This window comes from Anarhichas minor, unplaced genomic scaffold (assembly GCF_050575085.1).
Source record: "Anarhichas minor isolate MPS153535 unplaced genomic scaffold, ASM5057508v1 ptg000046l, whole genome shotgun sequence".
NCBI classification, from domain to species: domain Eukaryota; kingdom Metazoa; phylum Chordata; class Actinopteri; order Perciformes; family Anarhichadidae; genus Anarhichas; species Anarhichas minor.
Window position 1 is genome coordinate 1,096,800 of NW_027466492.1, and position 19,583 is coordinate 1,116,382.

Sequence of the window (19,583 nt, forward strand, 5' to 3'; positions counted from 1 at the left end):
GCTTGACATAGCTGAGGGTTTGACATCGACACTGTTGTCCAGTCTGGATAAACAGAAACAACAATATAGAGCAGAGGCTCGGTGCTCCGCTGTCAGAGCGAACATGAAGGAGAAAGAGGAGACCGTCGTGGTCAAACGGTGAGACCAATTTATTCAAATGCATATTCCATGTCTGTGTATTTCCGTGTTGTCTTTTGTGTTCACTGCAACTTTCCGAGTCCCAGTAAGCCTTTGCATCCCCCATCAGCGGCTGTGATCATGACCCACATTGTGCGTTCTGATCCCTGCAACGTCGTGACAACATATGATTTAGATTTAGTGTTTTAGACGTTTCATTCATGTTTCATTCATGTCGCTTTCACGTCTCAGCTCCGTTATGAACACATTGATGCAGAAATATGTATGATCCAATCTTATAATATGCATTATTCATCTTAAATAATGCATATTATTATGGCCATTCTGCATAATGGTTACTTTGGGTGCATTTTTATGCTGAAAAAATAAGTACAATATCTGACTACATCTTCTACTTCTGGGAATCATAGTGTAATTACACATGTTGCAACATACTGTAGGTTGTGGTTTGTTTGTGCTTCTCATTGTGAAGTAATCATTATTTCAGGTATATTTTCCTGATATTCTTTCCACTTCCCTGCATTATTTAGCTGTGACCAACAAACACAATTAGGCAGCTGGAATGAGTTCATATTCATGTGCAGACTGGTGTCTTGTGACTTTGTGTTTTGATACTTCTTCCAAAAATGGCGTATATATTTAGTTCCTCTTAGCTCTGTGACACTTATTTTATTAAATAGTGAAAGCTTAAAGATGCAGCGGTGTAGTTTTGTAGAATGATTAAGTGTAAAATGCAACATTTTAAAGGGTTAATTACTTTATATTCTGACACAGCATGTAAATACATGTTACTTCTTGTTTGGCTTCATGTGAATCTGCCTCTCAACAAGCCGTTAAACTGCTGTGTTCATCCACACATTTGGTGCAGATCTATTTGGTTTCACAGTGAGAGTGTATGGTGGCCTGAGAGGACAAAGTTAAGGAATAGAAATACATAAATCTGTAATTAAGTGAGCTACCCTTGTATTCTAGTGATTAATCCTACAAATGTAGTTTTTACTGTTTTCGTTCGATGCTGTGTGACTGTTCATGTTGATGTCCAGTATAGATGTCCATATTTGGACATCTATATGGGAGGAACACCCGCACATACATGACATGAGAGGACCCCCATCAGCAGGTGACGGTAGAGTCAGCTGTTCAGCTGAACAAACAGGTCTTCAAACACACAGCACAGCGTGATGTGTTTTCAATACATCAGGGAAAACAGAAAATCACATTTATTTATATTTATTTTGAAAGATGTTGTTCATGGAACATAATTCCTTCTGAGACGACATGATAGGGGAAACAATCAGTGGATTAATCATTCAGTCATTTCACTTGAATAGAATTGCTGGTTCCATCTTCTCAAATGTGATTTTTAGCTTTTATTGTCTTATGTAATAGTCAAATGAATATATACAGTATATTGTGCTCTGGACTTGGACAAGTCAATGTCTTTTAAACTTTGTGTCAGTTATGTGACATTTATTATTGACTAAACAATAAATTGAGAAAATCATTGGCTGATTATTGGGTATTGAAAATAATCATTAGTTGCAGTCTTCTTTTGTCTGTATTGAATAAAGAAGAAACCATTAGTTAAAAGTACCAGAACACAGTTTAAAAGCTCCTTCCCTCTGGTGCAGGCTGTGTTTAATGCAATGTTTGGAGAAAATCTAGCACACTTACCAGCTAATGGGTCCGACAGCCACTACGGCGAGGTACACTTTTTATATTTTCTTTTTATAGTTTTAATACTGATAAACACAAGCAGTCGTACAATAACTTTGTCTAAAGTAAACCCACTCTGTGATGGGGGAAATGATCTCCTATACAATAAGCAAACACAAGCCTGTGAAGCTAACCAGACATCCAAAGCTCTACTTTTAGTTTGTGACAGTTTTTGATACACGGACACATTTTGTTTAGTACCCAAAAAATACTCTGTCAAAATGTTTTATATTAAAGGTGGGATGGACCATCAATGTGTGTGGATTTTATCGGGTCACGGATACTGAAGTCAAACTGGTATTTTGCTGACTTGCAGACTTGTATTTAACATCAGATCTGGGCTCATCAGTGTGGATATCATCGAATATGATCAATATGAGGCAGTTTGTGTTTTGCATTTACTGCACCGATGAATCAACACTAAAGTCCTGTCTGAACCTGGAATTACATATTTAGTTTGGATTCCATTCAAATGTGGATGATAGTGATGATTATGTTGTCTATTTGCTGCCCAGTGTACTTAACGTATATGCCCATATTCACATAGTGTAAAACGTATGCACTACTGGTGTGTGCAAACACTCCTGTAAGTAGTGTCCGTTAGGGCTGCAACTAATTCTTATTTTCATTATCGACTGAGCGATCTATCGTCTGGACTATTAAAAGTCAGAAAGCACTTTAAAAAGTCATAATTTCCCACACAACAAGGCGACGTCATCAAAAGTCTTCTTTTGTCCGTCCAATAATCCAAAAGCTCAAAAGATATTCATCGCATAAGAAAAAAAGAGAAACAGCGGATCCTCACAATGTAGCTGGAACTAGAAGTTTGGCATTTTTTAAGTGTGTGTAAGTGTCCAAAATGTCATTTAGCCAGTGTTCATAATCGAGAGAAAGGGGAAAGGGTGAACGAGGGAGCGGTTTTGGAAAATGCTCTTTAAAAAAAAAAGAAGAAATTGTTTAAGCTTTTTTCTTCAACTTTCTCTTGTGACCAAACTGCGAGCTTCATGTGTTCCTCACTCACACTGAAGAACTCCCACAGCATCCCTGTTGTTTTGTGTGTGTGTGTGTGTGTGTGTGTGTGTGTGTGTGTGTGTGTGTGTGTGTGTGTGTGTGTGTGTGTGTGTGTGTGTGTGTGTGTGTGTGTGTGTGTGTGTGTGTGTGTGTGTTTAAGAAGCTGAAGGTGTGTCCTTGCCTGAGTATATTTTACTCGGCTTATGCGGGTATGTTTTCCCTCTCACACACTTTAACTTCAGTAACCACAGTTTGTTCTCCATCACACACACACACACACACACACACACACACGCACACACACACACACACACACACACACACATTGAGCAAAACGAAATGGTTGCCATCGTGTAGCTCTGCTCACTGAGGAAGTACAGTGTTCTGTCAAGCTCCTCCCACTTGGCTCTCTTGTTGATGTTGTGTTAGAGAGAGGTAGACAGTATTTAGTTTCATGGGTTATTATTGGCAGCAGTAGTATTTACAGTGGTAGTAGTACTATGAACAGCAGTAGCAGCTGCAGTGGTGGTATTTGTATGTTGTGCAGATTGTAGATCCATCTGAGATGAACGTGTGACTTTTGTCACTTCAATCAATCGTGCAGTCATGTATAATATTTGCATGCTCGTTATTTGTAACATAGTAACACTTAATGTGGCCGGTACTTTGGTCTGTAAAATGGTGAAAAATCTTCAAATCGCTTGTTTTGTCTGATCGGTTTTTCATAAAAGCCTGAGAAAACCAACACATATTCACGTTTGACTGGCTGCAGACATTTGGGAAAAAATAAGAATAAATTGAGTATTAAAATAATTGATGTTTAATTGTTTAATTGATCAAATTTATTGTTTCAGCTTCATGCTTCATACAGTTTCCCATATTAACATAGTATTGTAATATACATGCACCTTTCAAGTAGTAGCAGCAACAGTAGTAGTATAGCTGTAGTAGGAGTGGTGTTAACAGTAGACAAATATCCATATTTTAGTTTAACAAACCTCTTGTTTTTAATTTCACTATTATATTTTCACTGTTAACCTGTACTTATTTCTGTCCATGTGCTGCTGCAACTCTGGGGATCAATACACCTTATCTGAAGTTAGTTGTGTGTGAGTTTGTTTCAAGGGGAGTGTGAGCTCCACCCACTGTGTGTTTATTGTGTGTGTGTGAATGAGAGAGAAATGAAAGCCTCCTTTTGTCATGTCAGCACATGTTTTCCATGGGATGGATGAAGAGAGAGGGGGGGAGGAAAGACAGAGGGGGAGGGAGCGAAGGAGGATCTGGACGGTCTCCCAGTAGCTGAAATAAACAACATTCTGTTCTCCTCAGTTTGGGACATGTTTCCCTGTTTTTGCCGTCAGCTCTGTTCCCACTTTGAAAAAAAAACCTCCAGGAATGTCCTTAGAGCTGAACTCTCTGGTCATGATGTCTCATGAAGACTTATGATGTGGAGAAAAACTGAGATTGGCACAGCAGCAGGACTCCAGGGTCTAAGATTGAAAGTTTAATTTGCCCGTCTTTCTCATCCTCATTCCACCCCGTCTATCTCCTTCCCCCTTTCCTCCTCCCTCCTTATCCTTCCTCTTCCTCCTCCCCCCATCTCTCTTTCCTCCTTCCCTCTTCTTCTTCCCTATCTATCTCCTTCTTCCCCCTTCCTCCTCATCTATCCTCTTCCTCCTTCCCCCTTCTTCCACCCTGTCTATCTCCTTCCACCCTGTCTATCTCCTTCCACCCTGTCTATCTCCTTCCTCCCTGTCTATCTCCTTCCACCCTATCTATCGTCCTCCTTTCCACCTCTTCCCCCCTGTCTATCTCCTTCCTCCCCATCTATCGTCCACCTCCTTCCCCCTTCTTCCATCCTGTCTATCTCCTTCCTCCTCTTAAATCTCCTTCCTCCCCATCTATCGTCCACCTCCTTCCCCCTTCTTCCTCCCTGTCTATCTCCTTCCTCCACCTTCCTCCCCATCTTTCATCCTCCTCCTTCCCCCTTCTTCCACCCTGTATCTCCTTCCTCCCCTTCTATCGCCTTCCTCCTCATATATCTCCTTCCTCCCTATCTATCGTCCTCCTCCTTCCCCCTTCTTCCTCCCTGTTTAATCTCCTCTCTCCTTCTTCCTCCCGTAGCACCAGTTCGGAGCAGAGGAAGCTGCGTTCTCGTGATGCGGCCCGATGTAGGCGGGGTCAGGAGACGGAGGTGTTCTATGAGCTGGCCAGCACTCTGCCGCTGCCCCGTCGAGTCTGCACCCACCTGGACAAATCCGCCATCATGAGAGTCGTCCTCAGCTTCCTGCGGATGCACCACCTCCTCCTCCGACCCGGTAAGAAGCACGTCTTCAGATGGTCGTCCGTCCCGAAGGAACCTGAACGCTCCCCAGTTTTCTCTTTTATTGTTGAGTTTTTGTTTTGTCATGATACGAATGCCACCTATAGTATATAATGTTTGTACTGTATGTCGGCACAAAATGCTGATTTCACTAAAACAAAAATCTTCATTGTTTTTGTTGTTGCATGGCTCAGCGATGGCAATGTCCAAATGTTAAACAGTGAAATCCGTATGGCATCACAGGAGCAGCAGCTCTCTGACACTTTGCACGCTCAGCATTTGGGTTTTTCCTTCTGTCAGTGTGTTATTCTGGCGACATGAGTCGGCTCGGTGCTGTTTTGCTCCCTCAGGTGTGAGAGCAGAGTAATGAAGTCGTCAATAATAAAGGGACGACTCTGACTTTATATTATTATTCAGGTGACAAACGTGAAAAATGCATCAGGCTTTGGCAGAGTGGTTCTGCTGATAGCTGTGGTCATACCAGAAAACATCCTCACTGGAAGAAAGAAATGTTGTTTTTCACTGTTAATGCATTTTTTATACTTAGTATTTATTTATGAGGACCAAAAATATGACAACAATGTGCCCAATGACTGGAGAATAGGTTAACCTAAAGAGTAACACAAGTAAACACAAATGATGCAGAGTTACAGTAAAGCAGTCCGGTTCGTTAAATCCAACAGGCAATGGAAGTTTGAACCAAAGCTGCTCTGTCTGTAATAATCACCTGGTGGTTTTTTACTGCAGGTGAGAATCAGAGCGAGGAGTCTGAAGAGAAGGAGGAGAAGAAGGAGGAGGAAGAGGAAGAGGAAGAGGAGGAGGAAGAGGATCCAATGGATTCTTTCTACCCTCAGGCGTTGGCCGGCTTCATCATGGTGATGACCGAGGAGGGAGACATGATCTACCTGACGGAAAACATCAGCACACACATCGGCGTCACACAGGTACAGCATTAGGTTCATCAATAACAATTCAGTACATTTATTGGAACTCGATCGATACCTTATAAATGTTGTTTTTTTTCATTTTAGATTTTGCTAGAATTTATTACATTAGATGTTAAATCTAATCTTTTATACAAGTGAGTGCAGTTCAAAGTGCTTCACAGATGACTGATGGGCCAGACATAAGACGGATTAAGTGAAATCAGCAGAAAAGACAACAACAATTTGGAAATTTAACATTTGAGATCAATGCAAGCGAGACAATAAAATGTTAAAAAATATAATAAATATAATAAAAGTACAGTAATGTTATTTAAACAGTATGAAATTAACACTAAATGAATAAAGTAGAATAAAATTATCAAACTTAATTAGAATAAAATAGGTGATTAATGGTAATCGGTATGACATTTTTAGGACGTTTCTTTAATTTGAGTTTTTACTGTAAGCCTCTAGGACGGTACATGACTTACTCTGAGTAACCCGAGCCGAAGGAGAAGCCTCCAATCTATTCTCAGCTCTGTTTGGGATCAGGTTTGTCTTTGAAACACAACTTGGTCACGATAAGTAAAGTGCAAACAGGAACACAGAGTGAAACGTGGCGTGGAGCTGAACTGATTTAACCCAACTCTGACCAGATTCAGCTCCCTCAGCAGGGATTCAATTCAATCTACAATCCATGTAGATTTGATTAATTTATCAGCACCACGGTGAATTGTTCAGTAAAGAAAAATGAGCACAGATGAACCTTTAACCAAGACAGCAGTCATACATGATTGTACATGAAATACATGCATAACATACATAGTAGTATCATGAATAGTATTTCCATTTCAGCTGGTTTTCCAACCTCAAACTGGTTTGACACTGTTTGTTATCTACAGCTGGAGCTGCTGGGTCAGAGTATCTATGACTTCGTTCATCCCTGTGATCAGGAGGAGCTCAGAGACCTGCTGACTCCACGTCCAGGTCAGACCTCTATTTACTATATACAACAGAAATCCTTCAAACAGAGGGCATTCCAGGTTTTCTTCCCAGGAACCAAACTGGACTTGTAAACATAAAGCTTAGACCTGTGACTTTTTTTTTTGGATGATAAACAAGTTGATAACCTTCTGTGAGCTAGCTGCGTTAGCTTTGTCATCATGCTGCTTTCAGGTTCCTGTAAGAAGCCGTTGGCAAAACGGCCGAGCGAGAGGAACTTCTTCCTGCGGATGAAGAGCACTCTGACCAGCAGGGGGCGCACCGTCAACATCAAGTCTGCTGCCTGGAAGGTGCAGTGTTACCACGGACACACAAAGCCAAACAGCTAGTGTCCTCACACACACACACAGCAGCAGATTTCTAGTTAGTGCTTATTCATGCCTGATGTAACAGCAGAGAGGAATGTTTTCTTTATTTGTAATGAAAAGGTTCTGGAAGCATCCAATTCTATCCAAATGCTACAGCCTGAAGACTTCAGCTTCAGGACTCAAGTATCAATCCGGTGATAAAAACAAAGACTTCTCAATCAATGTTAGCCTGGTGAACTTCTAAAACAATAGACAATAAATAAGAGAGTGACGGGCATGCTTTGCAGAGCCACACAGCTTGGATATTTAAATGTAGGCCTCTGCATTAAATGGACATTTAATGATCAAAGATACTTTTATCAGATATTTGCTTATTTGGATAAATCCGTTGTTGGTGTTAAGGCGACATTAAAAACTTCTGCTTTGGATTTGTTTGGCATTGGAAAAAAATGTTTTCTTTCCGGTAAATTAAGCAATTCACAACCGCTAACGCTGTGTCGGCCACAGAGCTACATGCTGCCATCTTGACGCGCACTGAATAAGCTAGCACGAACAGCAGTGGTGGGCTGGGCGAAACACAATTGAGAATTTCCCAATGAGAAAGAGTTTTCAGACTTTTTTGTTTTTACTTGTTATGTGGGAAAACCATGTTAAACAAAATGATTTGTATTTTTTACATACTTTGAAATGTGTCTGGATGGGACCTTTAATCTTCGCTCTCATGTTCTGCAGGTTCTCCACTGCACGGGTCACATCCGTCAGCTGGGCGGCGGCTCCGCGTCGCCTCCTGTGGGCAGAGTGATGACCCTGCTGTGTGAGCCCATCCCTCACCCGTCCAGCGTGGAGTTCCCCCTGGACACGCACACCTTCCTCACCCGCCACAGCATGGACCTGCACTTTACACACTGCGAGGGCAGGTAGGACCAACTCTGAGTCCCGTGACTGAGCCCGACCTTTGACCTCCCTGTGGATGGGAGGCAAGAGAAAAGGGAGGTTTTTTCACATGACAGAGAGAGATAGGAGAGAGAGGAAAATAAATTCCTGAACCTTTATTTTTTTTATCTTCTGGTTTCCAGGGTGACAGAGTTGGTGGGATACAAACCTGAAGATCTGATTGGCCACTCAGCCTACGAGTTTCATCACGCGCTCGACTCTGATCACGTCAACAAGAGCCTGCACACACGTGAGTTTCAATGTGTGTGTGTGTGTGTGTGTGTTGTACCAGAAAAAAGACATACTGTACATTTAAATACAACTACAACCAATACTAATAGTGATTATATATTTTTTTTAATGTTTTTTTCCTTGAATATACAAGTCTTTATTATATTAATGATATATATAACCATGTAGACGTACTTTGTGATTATTACTTATTGATGTTGAACCATGTATTTGATCTATTTTCACCATATTTGGGTGACTTAATTCTTTTGTTTCATGGATTGTACATTATTGAAGCCCATAGAAGAATTTATAACATTTAAGTGGAAGTCAAAACATGACATTTGCACAAATATGTTATAACTTCTGTAAACAAACGGGACAGAGAATGAGTCCGCGCACACAGAGGCAGGGTTTTAGTCAATGATCTGGTCCTTCATGAATGTACCTTGTTTTTCATACCAATGTCTTATATCTTTGTTTGTGTCCCTGTCTGCTGTAGTGCTGTCCAAAGGTCAGGTGAGCACCAGACACTACCGTTTCCTGGCGAACGGCGGCGGCTTTGTGTGGACGGAGACTCAGGCCACCGTCCTCTACAGCAGCAGGACGTCGCAGGCCGAGGCCGTCGTCTGCCTCAACTATATTCTCAGGTGCTTTAAAAAGTATTAAACTCATGTCACATAGAGTCTACGGTAACAGTAGACGTGGGGAGGGATGTTGTGTTTCATAACGGATGCACTCCCTCTCCTACTCCTTCTTCACCTCCGACATGGTCCTCCTCTCCTGCAGTGCCGTGGAGCAGCCGGACCTCGTCTTCTCCGTGGAGCAGACCCGTTGTGGCCGGCTGGCTGAAGCCGAGCCCCACGCGCCGGCGCTCGCGCCAGAGGATTGTGAGGCTTCCGACATCAGCGACTCTGACCCGGACGGTGAGCATCTCGCCAGCTCCAGTCAGACTGAGGCCGAAGGTTTGAATCCCGACAGCGCTGAAGAGCTCTTCTTCAAAGGGAAGGAGCCGCCGGAGGAGCTTCTCCAGTTGGATCCAGAGGCCGGAAACGCCATCGTCCCACTGACAGGAGGTGAGACACACCACAGACATTTATATTTATATACAAATATTTATATATATATTATATTATTTCATTATCTGCCTAAAATGGGAACTAGCTATAGTATCTTGTAAAATGTACACTCAGTGGCATGTTTGACTTTCTTCTGCTTCCTGTCTGTCAAAGAACTTATATCAAATTACTATCGTTGGTTTAGTATTTCTGATCTTTTGCTTCATCATGAACCATCCAGACCTCTCAGGTCGGCTTTCTGTCCCCAGAGTCCAAACTAAACACGGAAAAGCTGCCGTCATTTTTAAAGCTGCACATACTGTATCTGGAACAAATTCACAGAAAACTCCACTTTTCTGTTTGCTGCTGTCTTTTATTGAATTATTTCTTACACAAACTGTAACTTTTATTATTTTTTTTATACTCCTATTCTATTTAAGCTTGTCTTTATTTTCTAATCTCTTGGTTCTTTATTGACTGTTTTAAGTGTATATAAATGTCCTTTTATAATGCTTTTTCTTTTGCACTTTGTCTCCATGCTTTTGATGTTTTAAGTAAAGCACTTTGAGTTGTCTTGTTGCTGAAATGTGCTACGTTATTCAACTTGCCACAACAGTCCACAGCCATGCTAACAGCTAAGGCACAGCGGTGCTTTGAGCTAAATGCTAACATTAGAATGCTAACACACTAATATTTTACTATAAAATGCAGAAGGTTGCTGTTTGTAAACACAGCGTTTAGAATTCACCCCCTGAATGGAGAGAGGGACCGGTGTTGGTGAGCACGAAGCCGTGAATCAGAAGAATAAAACGTTACTTTCTGATTGTTTCACAGCGGTTACGCTCTAAAGCACAAATAAATACATCGACACCTCCCCACAAACCTGCGGGGGGGTGCCGGATTTCGAATGAATGCAGCCCAAAACCGTTGGGAAGTTTTAATGTGTACCATGTTCACCACCTTTGTGTTAACATTCTAATATTTGCTAATTAGAACGGAAACACAAAGTACAGCTGAGGCTGGTTTTGGTTTTATTTACGAGTCTCTTTGTGTTTTCTGTCTCTGTCAGATTTTGTTGCGCTGTCGTTCACCAGTCTGCCCAGTCCAGACTCAGTGCCGGACCACCCTCAGGACCTGTGCACTCCACAGCTGCGACAGCTCCTCTCACCCATCTTGGGCCTTATCACTCCACCTTCATCATCATCACCGTCATCACCGGCCGCCCCACCTGATGTTGAGTTGGTAAATACGAGCCCGACATCTTTTTAAATCTTTGAAAGCATACGTTTCTCTGTCTGATTTAACAGTTGACTCAATTCAATTCTCTTAGCTTTATTGGCACGAACAAAAACAAAGCAGTTTACAGACTATTACACACATTTCATATTAAATACCCAGGTGTCATATTTGACTGATGCAGATATATTCCCTCTCTTTGTTCGTTCTGTGTCGACCTTCCTTTAGAGCCCCTGTAAGGAGGAGGTGACGGACACCAGCACGGTGGAGAAGTTCTTCGCTGTTTGGTCAGAGGGTGGTCAGAAGAAAGAGGAAACACTGGAGGTAACAGCAGAAAACACTCTTCTCTCAGAAGACCAGGTTTTTTGTCTCCGCTTATGTCTTCTGCCACAGCCTGGCTGACGGGAGACACACACTTAACGAATAAAGTGATTTATTAATCAAAAAGTAAGTAAATATAGGTCAAATAAATGGAAGGGACAACTCTGTAAAGTCAGTGGTGTAGGGAGTGGACGTGTGGTTGCATGGGTGTTGTGCTGTAAATACAAAGAAAATAAACCAAAAGACACAGCAAAGCTCTGGAGTGAGAGGAGATCTGCCAACACATGATTTCTGCTGCTCAACCAAACAGTGGGGCCGTCACAAGGGTAGTATTGTAAGCTTTTATTTTCATTATAAAAAAGGTGAAAATCTTGTTTTGAAAACATCTAAAATTCAAATCTCAGGGTGAAAATCAGATGACAACACGTCTTGCAGCCCAAACACACTGTGTAACTGTTCACATTACTTTGAACAGCTACTTCTACAAATCGGTCTGTTTACTTCGTAACAGTGGAATCATATTGTGACCTGCATATGCCACAACTGGGACATGAATTTGTCAAAAATTTGACTCTCTTACTTGTAGTTATTTTGTGGAAATTGGTCAAAAACAAAGAGCGTTAAACATCTGGCATGTAAGATCATGATGAAGATGACTTTAAACTATCAACAATCCATCAGATAGTGTGAATATCTGATGGCTGTAAAAACTAAAAACCAGTGTAGACAGCTGTAAATATAATTGATGCTTGGGCCTTAAAATGTATTTGGAAAAAGGAAAACTCAAAAATGTTTCTGTAACATTTTTAAGTTGTTTGTGGACAACTAAATGTTACTTAATGTTGTTCTCTCTCTCTTTTTTCTGTGTAGATGGAGGTGATGGATCTGGAAATGTTGGCTCCTTATATCTCTATGGACGATGACTTCCAGCTGACTGTCCTCAGTCTGCCGGAGGAAGCCGACATACCTCCGTCTTCTTCTTCGTCCGAGCCCTCAGCTGGGACACCTGCAGTCGCAGGGAGCAGGAAACGGTATGATGGGCTACTTCCCGCCGTACACTCACATTTTCAGGGATTGTCAGTCGTGAAAGGAAGTGAAATGAAATGAGCATAAGAGAAAAAGAAAAGTGTAGAAAATTAGATATGTGCTGAAGAGAAAGAGCGGAAACAGATATTTTAAGTATTATATTTAAGTATGTAAAATTAGATTATACAGGAAAAGATGCAACATCTGTCCGTCCAATCTTAAATTTGTCTGTGCACAAGCTTTTAATAATCCGTCAAACATTTCTAAATTAATTTTGTGGAAACGTATTCTTTTATAATATTTTGGGAAAAATACACTTTTTATGAAATAAAAAAATATGTTTACAAAGTGGGACTGATGACAAGTGGAGCTGCAGAAATATGAGCATATTTGATTTATTTGTGAGCAGCCTTCATGGAATGTCAGACATTTGCGTGCCAAGTGTTTCACTCCAAAATAAATGAGATAAACAAGCATACCTTTTGCCACGAAATGATAATAAGCATTTAGTACTGATGCTGCAGTAATTCGTATCACACATGAGATCGCAAGCTTTCTCTACGCAGCGTGTCATAAGTAGAGACGTTATCTCGTAGATCATAAATGGGACAAATTGCTTCAAGCACGATTTTGAAAACAGGGCTCCTTTTGTCCAAACACTATACACAATTCTCACATCCGCACACACAAGCAGCAGACAACCTCAGCTCTTTTGCAAAATGAAACACTCAAAACAGTTTCAATAGTTGTGCATCATGTGTCATTGTAGTGTATTAGTAATTGGAGGAAAAAAAATTGGAAGAAAAAACAAAAACCTGTATGACAACTTTACGATAATCAGACTTTTCTATCTAACGGACACAAAATGTAAGGTTTGTCATAAGGGTGGCGCCACAGATGAGACTATGTCGTTATCTAAATCAAAAGGGTTTATCCTCTGTACGGTGGCCACTGTAGGACAAATGAGGATGTGTCAGACTCAGTTTAGCAGGCTCACTTCTACAATGAAGGTTATTTTGTCAGCCTCAGCCAGAGGGTGGGACCAAGTTATTGTTTTGCAAGTCACAAGTAAGTCTTAAGTGTTTGCACTCAAGTCCCGAGTCAAGACTAAAAAGTTCCAAACAAGTCATAAAGCACTCTGCAACAAATGTAATGTTAACAACAGAGTAATACTATATCATGAATGTTTTCTTTACAAGAGTGACTGAATTTTATCGCAAAAAAAGTTCTTGGAATTTCCGTGTGAATGAATAGTGTTTACATTAACTGATTCAGGAAATTAATTGATTCGTTGCGCAATTTTTAAATATCATGCTTTTTTTTTTTTTAGCTTTGATGAAGGTATCAAGTGTTTTCAAATCAAAAGGCTCAAGTCCAAGTGAAGCCACAAGTCTTTGGTGTTTGAGTCCATGCCAAGTCTTTTATTTTTTTTGTCAAGTCTAACGTCATCAAATTTGTGACTTGACGCCACACCTCTGACCTCAGCTGTACTTTGGGCTAAATTCTTACATTAGCAACTTATTTACTTACTGGCTTAAATGCAGGTTGTTCAAACTTTATAATGCAAGTCTAAAAAAATCCTGCATTTAAAAGAAGGTCTCACGGTTTACAATCTCCCTGTCTCTCTTTTAGGGCTCATAACCTGGATGAGGAGATGCCTTCCCAGCTGATGATTCAGGACAAGAAACAGAAACAAGATCCTTCCTCAATAGAAGAGGAACTTCTTCTCGGCCACAGACTTCTGGTGAGTGATAAAAAAAGAAAAAAGAAAAAGCTTACTGGCACCTTGTTTGAGAAAGTTTATGAAGCGCTTTAGAGAATGAAAGAGAAGGAAGATTCAACGTGTACCTGGAACAAGTGAAACTTTCTGAAGAAGAAAGGAAAGTCATTTATTTGAGATGATAGATGGAATTTATAAGTCTGATGTTTTTGCAGAGTAGAGAGAAATTGAATTAATTAATTTGATTCAACATTATCTTTGAAAAGAAATTGCTCTTAAAATAATTTCATCTCAATGAATGAATATTTCTTCAAGATTTGACAGTTTTATCAAGCAAAGCTCCTCCTCACCTTTCTTCATTCTGCATCTTCAGAGCTGTCTGGAGGAAACCGACCAATCAGATTTGTTCCTGGACCCGATGGCTGAAGGGCGAAGTCATCTGCTCACAGACAGAGACCCTGTTTTAGGAGGCACACAGGGACTCTGTGATACTGCAGGTGAGATTAACACACACACACACACACACACACACACACACACACACACACACACACACACTCTCTCACACACACAGTTACAGAGAAACCACAGTGACTTAACAGTTTCCAGCCTCAGACTTTTAAATTGGTTGTAGTTCAAATGAAAACCATTGTTAAGTTCAGGGGCCGAACAAAATGTTCCTGAGGGCCGCACAGTTATAACTTTTTATTTATTTTTTCAATATTCTTTCAATAATTTGGCACCAAAGACCTCAGCTCGAGGATGAACTCATTAGTTTTTTGGGCCGTAACTGAGGAACTTACATACTGTTTATGACAATTTCACATAAATGTCTCACAGAATAAAACAATTAAGTTTTGGACGTTTTTGGTCGTTGATGTAAACTGCAACTTGACTTGTTGGTGGATGCATACTACTGCGAGACGGTTATAAGGCGGCTAGTTACTTTAATATGACTTTTTTTATGGCTGCTATACCATGACACACTACAGTATGAATTTTATGACGATAACGTTTAATTCATTTTACGACATACTTTACTTATTTGTATCTCTTTTACTATATTTATTTTCTAAAGAATGTGAGTGATTTTATTTGCCTGGAAATTTAGCCTCTTATGGTCAATGCGGGTGGGGGGAGGGGGGGCAGTTGTTCAGGCCATTGGGGGATTTGGCCTTGTTGGGTCGCCGGTTCAAGTCCAAGTGGTAACGGATTTTAACTAATCCAAATTGGAATGTTAAAATCAGGTGTAACTGAGTTCTTAAAGGGCCATACCGCCCAAAATCTTTTGCGAATCAAACGCCCTCTGCAGGTTAACAAAGAGGCCGCCATCACTCCTCTAACGCCTTTGTGTCGCTCTCTCTTACAGCTCTGATGAGGGACATATTCACACCTCGTCCACCTGACCTGTTGCCGCCTCTAATGCTCATGACTTGACAGAGCTCCTTTTCCGATCAAGAGTCGCCCCGACTTCTGCGCTCAAACCGCCGGACGCAAATATAGACTGACGCACATTGTGTAACCACGCTTTGAGGTCCGTCGTGACCTCAACGCTTTTGTAGCTGAACCAAGAAAGGTCCAAGTGAGAACTGATGACAGGTGTTAAAGCAGATGGGAGGTGCTGCAGTTTGCTTTCTTTAACCCAGTCGCTTGTTTTCCCTCTACATTTTAAACGTAATCTCTGAGTCAATGTGAGGAACCAGCAGGTGGTGCTAAAAATATGTTTTCAAAAATACTCTGAGACAAATCTGGAAATATTTCTCTGTGCAGCTAAATGAGATTCATCACACCTTTTAATTGGATCACATTTAATTAGTTTCAGTATGTGTCATTATTTAGGCATGATGCGCAGGAACTCCCATAATGCTCTGTTTTAACTTTGAGCCAACTTCCTTCAAGTATGACATTTTTTTTTCAATCCCACTGCCATTTTGTGTTTTCTTTCAAATTACTTCTCCAAAAAAAAAAAAAATGTAATATCAGTGGCAGCGTTTATTTCAGTGGCATATTTTTACTGTTATTCTTATTCTTATACACTCTGAACTGTTATTACCGTGTTATCTAAAACCACGATGGCCTCCAAATGACTCGTGGCGTTTGTTTTAGCTTCCTGTGGTGCCAGGTGGGCGGGGTTTACCTCATCCAGCGCTCCCTACAAACTAACGTGAGGCGATCGATCACATGTTTGGTGCCAGCCTGAACCTGTTTACTACAGAGGAAACACAAAGTGAGCTAAACAAATAAAAAAGCAGTTTAGTTTGTCCTTTTTATTATAATTAAAACCAATTAGGAAATAGAATGTGATTACGAACTGATGCTAATAGTAGATGTTTGTTTTTTAAGTAGCGACAGCTTGTTCATGCTATCTTTAGAAATGCATTTAAAACACTATATTGTGTCAGATAGGAGTTTGATTTTATGACTTGTAACAGATTGTGCCTCAACATGCTCGGTATAAGGAGAGTAGACTTGTATTTTACAGTTGTAGCATTTGATGAATATATCGTATTGTGTCATATTGTGATTTGTTTTGGCCTCAGACGTCTGGTATTTTCTACAAATAAACCCTCAAACTGCCAACTGTCCTAAAAAAAGACCATTTTTTGTTTTTATTTCAAACCAGTTCTTAGTGCCTTTTATCATTGTGTACAGTTTTATCCTGTTTGCATTCTTAAGCTAAAAGTTGTTGAAGCAGAAGCTCGTTCGTGGGAGGAGCGGCTCCGTCTCTAGGTGAGCAGTGAATGTTTCATTTTCCCAGAATCAGGAGCTTCTCTCCTCGTCAGCGCAGCTCTGAAACAGGATGATCACGTTAATGTGCCATAAAGGCTTTTAAATAAATCTCAAAAACAGAAAATGGTAAATTTGACTGTAAACTACAGCCAAGAACCTTAAATAGAATCATCTCTATGTTGGTAAAAAGGTGCTCCCTTTACTCAAGTGCTGTTCTTAAGTCCAGATTTGAGATACTTGTACTTTACTTGAGTGTATTTTTTTGTAATGCACTTCTACTCCACTACATTTGAGAGCTTTGGTAACTAATTACTTTACAGATTAAGACTACATACAAAAGATCGGAATAAAATAATAAACCAACCGCCGGTTTTCTGATTGTAGGACCCGCTCTGCCTCTGAGCCTCATTGTTAAATGTAATACTGTATCACACTGGTCCTATTTCTCCACTCAATATTTGTTTACTTTTAATAGTTTTGAATCCGTTTTACTAAAAAGTTGAACTCACTTTTACTTGTAAACAGTGATGGAATGTATTTTACTTAAGTATAGTGCAAGTACCTCAAAGTTGTACCTAAATATTTCCCTTTTAATTCAACTTTATACTTCTACTTCACCACATCATCGAGTCAAATATTGTACTTTTTTACTCCACTCCATTTGACTGACAGCTTCAGTTACTTTGGAGAGTCGATTCATTTGACAAAATATAAATCAACAAATTAATTATGATATATTAATATTTGTACATGGTTATATTGCTACTTTTACTATTGAAAAAAGATCTGAAAGACTTTCCACCACTGCGTAAGCACTGTTATCAAAAGGTGGATTTGATTTAATAATAATGGAATACAGCTGTCACTCTGAAAAGGTGTACAGCCTCGCTGCGTAACCGATAACGAAGACAGCTTGTTCAGTGACCTCTGAGCTAGGTAACGAACGTCATTCAAATTTATATACAATTATTTACTACTGTCAGCCGATCCCAGGGGAAGAGCTCTCTTACCTTTAGGAGACTACGAAGGCCCCCTCAGAGATGAGCAACACTGGACTTTGGTTGAAATGTACAAAATACAAACCAGTTTTATTTGGTTTTTACAATAAAGAGAAGATAAAAGGTTACAAAAAATGGAAAAAATAAGTAAAAGAAAAGATGAAATGTTTAAAGTTCAAAAACCCAATCAGACCTTCAAAAGTTTCCAACATCCAAGGACCCCCTACTAAGAAGACCTGCAGCCCCAAAAAGACCAAGCCCCGATCCTTTGTTGTCTCCTTCTATTTCTTAATTCATTGAATAAAGCAGTTTGTGTAGGCTTATCTTCTCTGACAGACTTGTTCTTCAAGTTAACACTTTTTGCACCCCCCCCCCCCCCCCTTTGAAGGTTTCTGTCTGGCCTTTATTGAACAGGATGTCCTCCATTTCCATTTGAAAACGTATATGTTTTGCTACGTTTTGCTACCCCGAAAACGGAGGAGTTTGAAAATGCTCCAGAGGACGGATACGTTTGAAAAGGCCGGGGTTGCATTCGTGACCGTCGAAAACGGATAACTTTGGAAACGATGACGCTGTTAGCAGATGTGAATTGTACAGCAATTCTGGCGTGTATACCCAGTGCTGACCGGAATATAATTACGGAGGAATAAAACAACGTGGGGCATCACTTCTGTTCAGTGGAACTGTTTTTCCAAAGTAAGTAAGTTCTCTTTGTCCATCACTCAGAACCTGAATTAACTCTATAAAGCCTGCATATGACAATACAAATGGATAACATATAATTGAGAACACATTTCCTCGTGTATGTTAACAGACGCTCACACCCGCGTTCGCTACTTGATTGGTTCTTAGCAGTCATGACGTGTCCTTCCATGATTCGTCAGTCCCCTATCACGTGACCATTTCCCGGAAGCTCACAAACAACAACATTGATTACCGATTGACTAACAGGTTAATTCAACATGGATAACTGATTACAGGCGTTGTAATGGAGGAAGCAGTTGTTATTGGAGCGATTAGCAAGCGGCGTGTCCAGCGTCGTTGTCAGCCCTACGGAGCGGCCGTCTGAAGTCACGGGGTACATCCCAAGTCTCTTAGTTGAAACAAGGGAATTGAAACAAGGGAAACAAGGATGCTAATTGCATCCCCGTTTCCCTCACTTAGGTCCTTTCCTTGCGTCTTAGTCCCTCCCACCAGGGATGCATGGAGGAAACCATGCGAGGAGAGAGGAAACGAGGAAATATGTTTTAAGAGACATGAGACGTCCTTTCCTCAGTTGCGTCACGTGAAGTGACGTCTGTTTCTGATGACGGAGGATCAGCTGTCAGTCGGCTTTAACAGCTGGAGAGACTTTTGATAAGTTTGTGTATGTTCACATGGTCACTGTACTTAATAATAGTAACTAATAATACTAATAACTAATAAAGACACACAGTTATCATCAGTGTAGAGGTGTTTCTCTCTGTAGTCTGTTAACAAACTGTGTCCTGTGTTCTGTTTATAAGCGCAGGATATATTTCTACCGGCGGAATGTGATCGTCTTATTTATGAATTATTTGCGTCTGTACGTTTTGAAATTCAGATTATGACGTCACTATTAAATAACCCAGAATATGATTATTGTTTCTCTTCAATGATGAAACTCATCAAACCCGACAATCAGGAATGAACAGCCTCACGTGACTGAATGAAATTATGATAAATTATGTAAAAAGTGTTTTGTCTCTCAGCTCTCTCTCTCTCTCTCTCTCTCTCTCTCTCTCTCTCTCTCTCTCTCTCTCTATATATATATATATATATATATATATATATATATATATATATATATATATATATATATATATATATATATATATATATATATATATATATATATATATATATATATATATATATATATATATAG

At 40.2% G+C, this 19,583-nt stretch overlaps 1 protein-coding gene across 1 annotated transcript; it reads left to right on the forward strand.

Annotated features, from left to right (window-relative positions):
- Positions 1–16,543, forward strand: hif1al (hypoxia inducible factor 1 subunit alpha, like). Its single transcript, XM_076112019.1, has 15 exons — positions 1–138; positions 4,990–5,183; positions 5,936–6,132; positions 7,017–7,101; positions 7,291–7,406; positions 8,157–8,341; positions 8,501–8,607; positions 9,091–9,238; positions 9,378–9,664; positions 10,716–10,888; positions 11,111–11,206; positions 12,074–12,234; positions 13,862–13,973; positions 14,323–14,446; positions 15,319–16,543. The coding sequence occupies exons 1-15, from the start codon at positions 104–106 to the stop codon at positions 15,384–15,386; spliced, it is 2,088 nt and encodes a 695-aa protein (XP_075968134.1). The 5' UTR covers positions 1–103; the 3' UTR covers positions 15,387–16,543.
- The last annotated feature ends 3,040 nt before the right edge of the window (positions 16,544–19,583 follow it).

Bases quoted from the DNA above. Each gene is read 5' to 3' on its own strand.
- hif1al (XM_076112019.1), top strand. From the start codon at position 104: ATGAAGGAGAAAGAGGAGACCGTCGTGGTCAAACG. The intron at 8,342-8,500 runs GTAGGACCAACT...TCTGGTTTCCAG, and splicing joins TTTACACACTGCGAGGGCAG to GGTGACAGAGTTGGTGGGAT. The intron at 13,974-14,322 runs GTGAGTGATAAA...CTGCATCTTCAG, and splicing joins TTCTCGGCCACAGACTTCTG to AGCTGTCTGGAGGAAACCGA.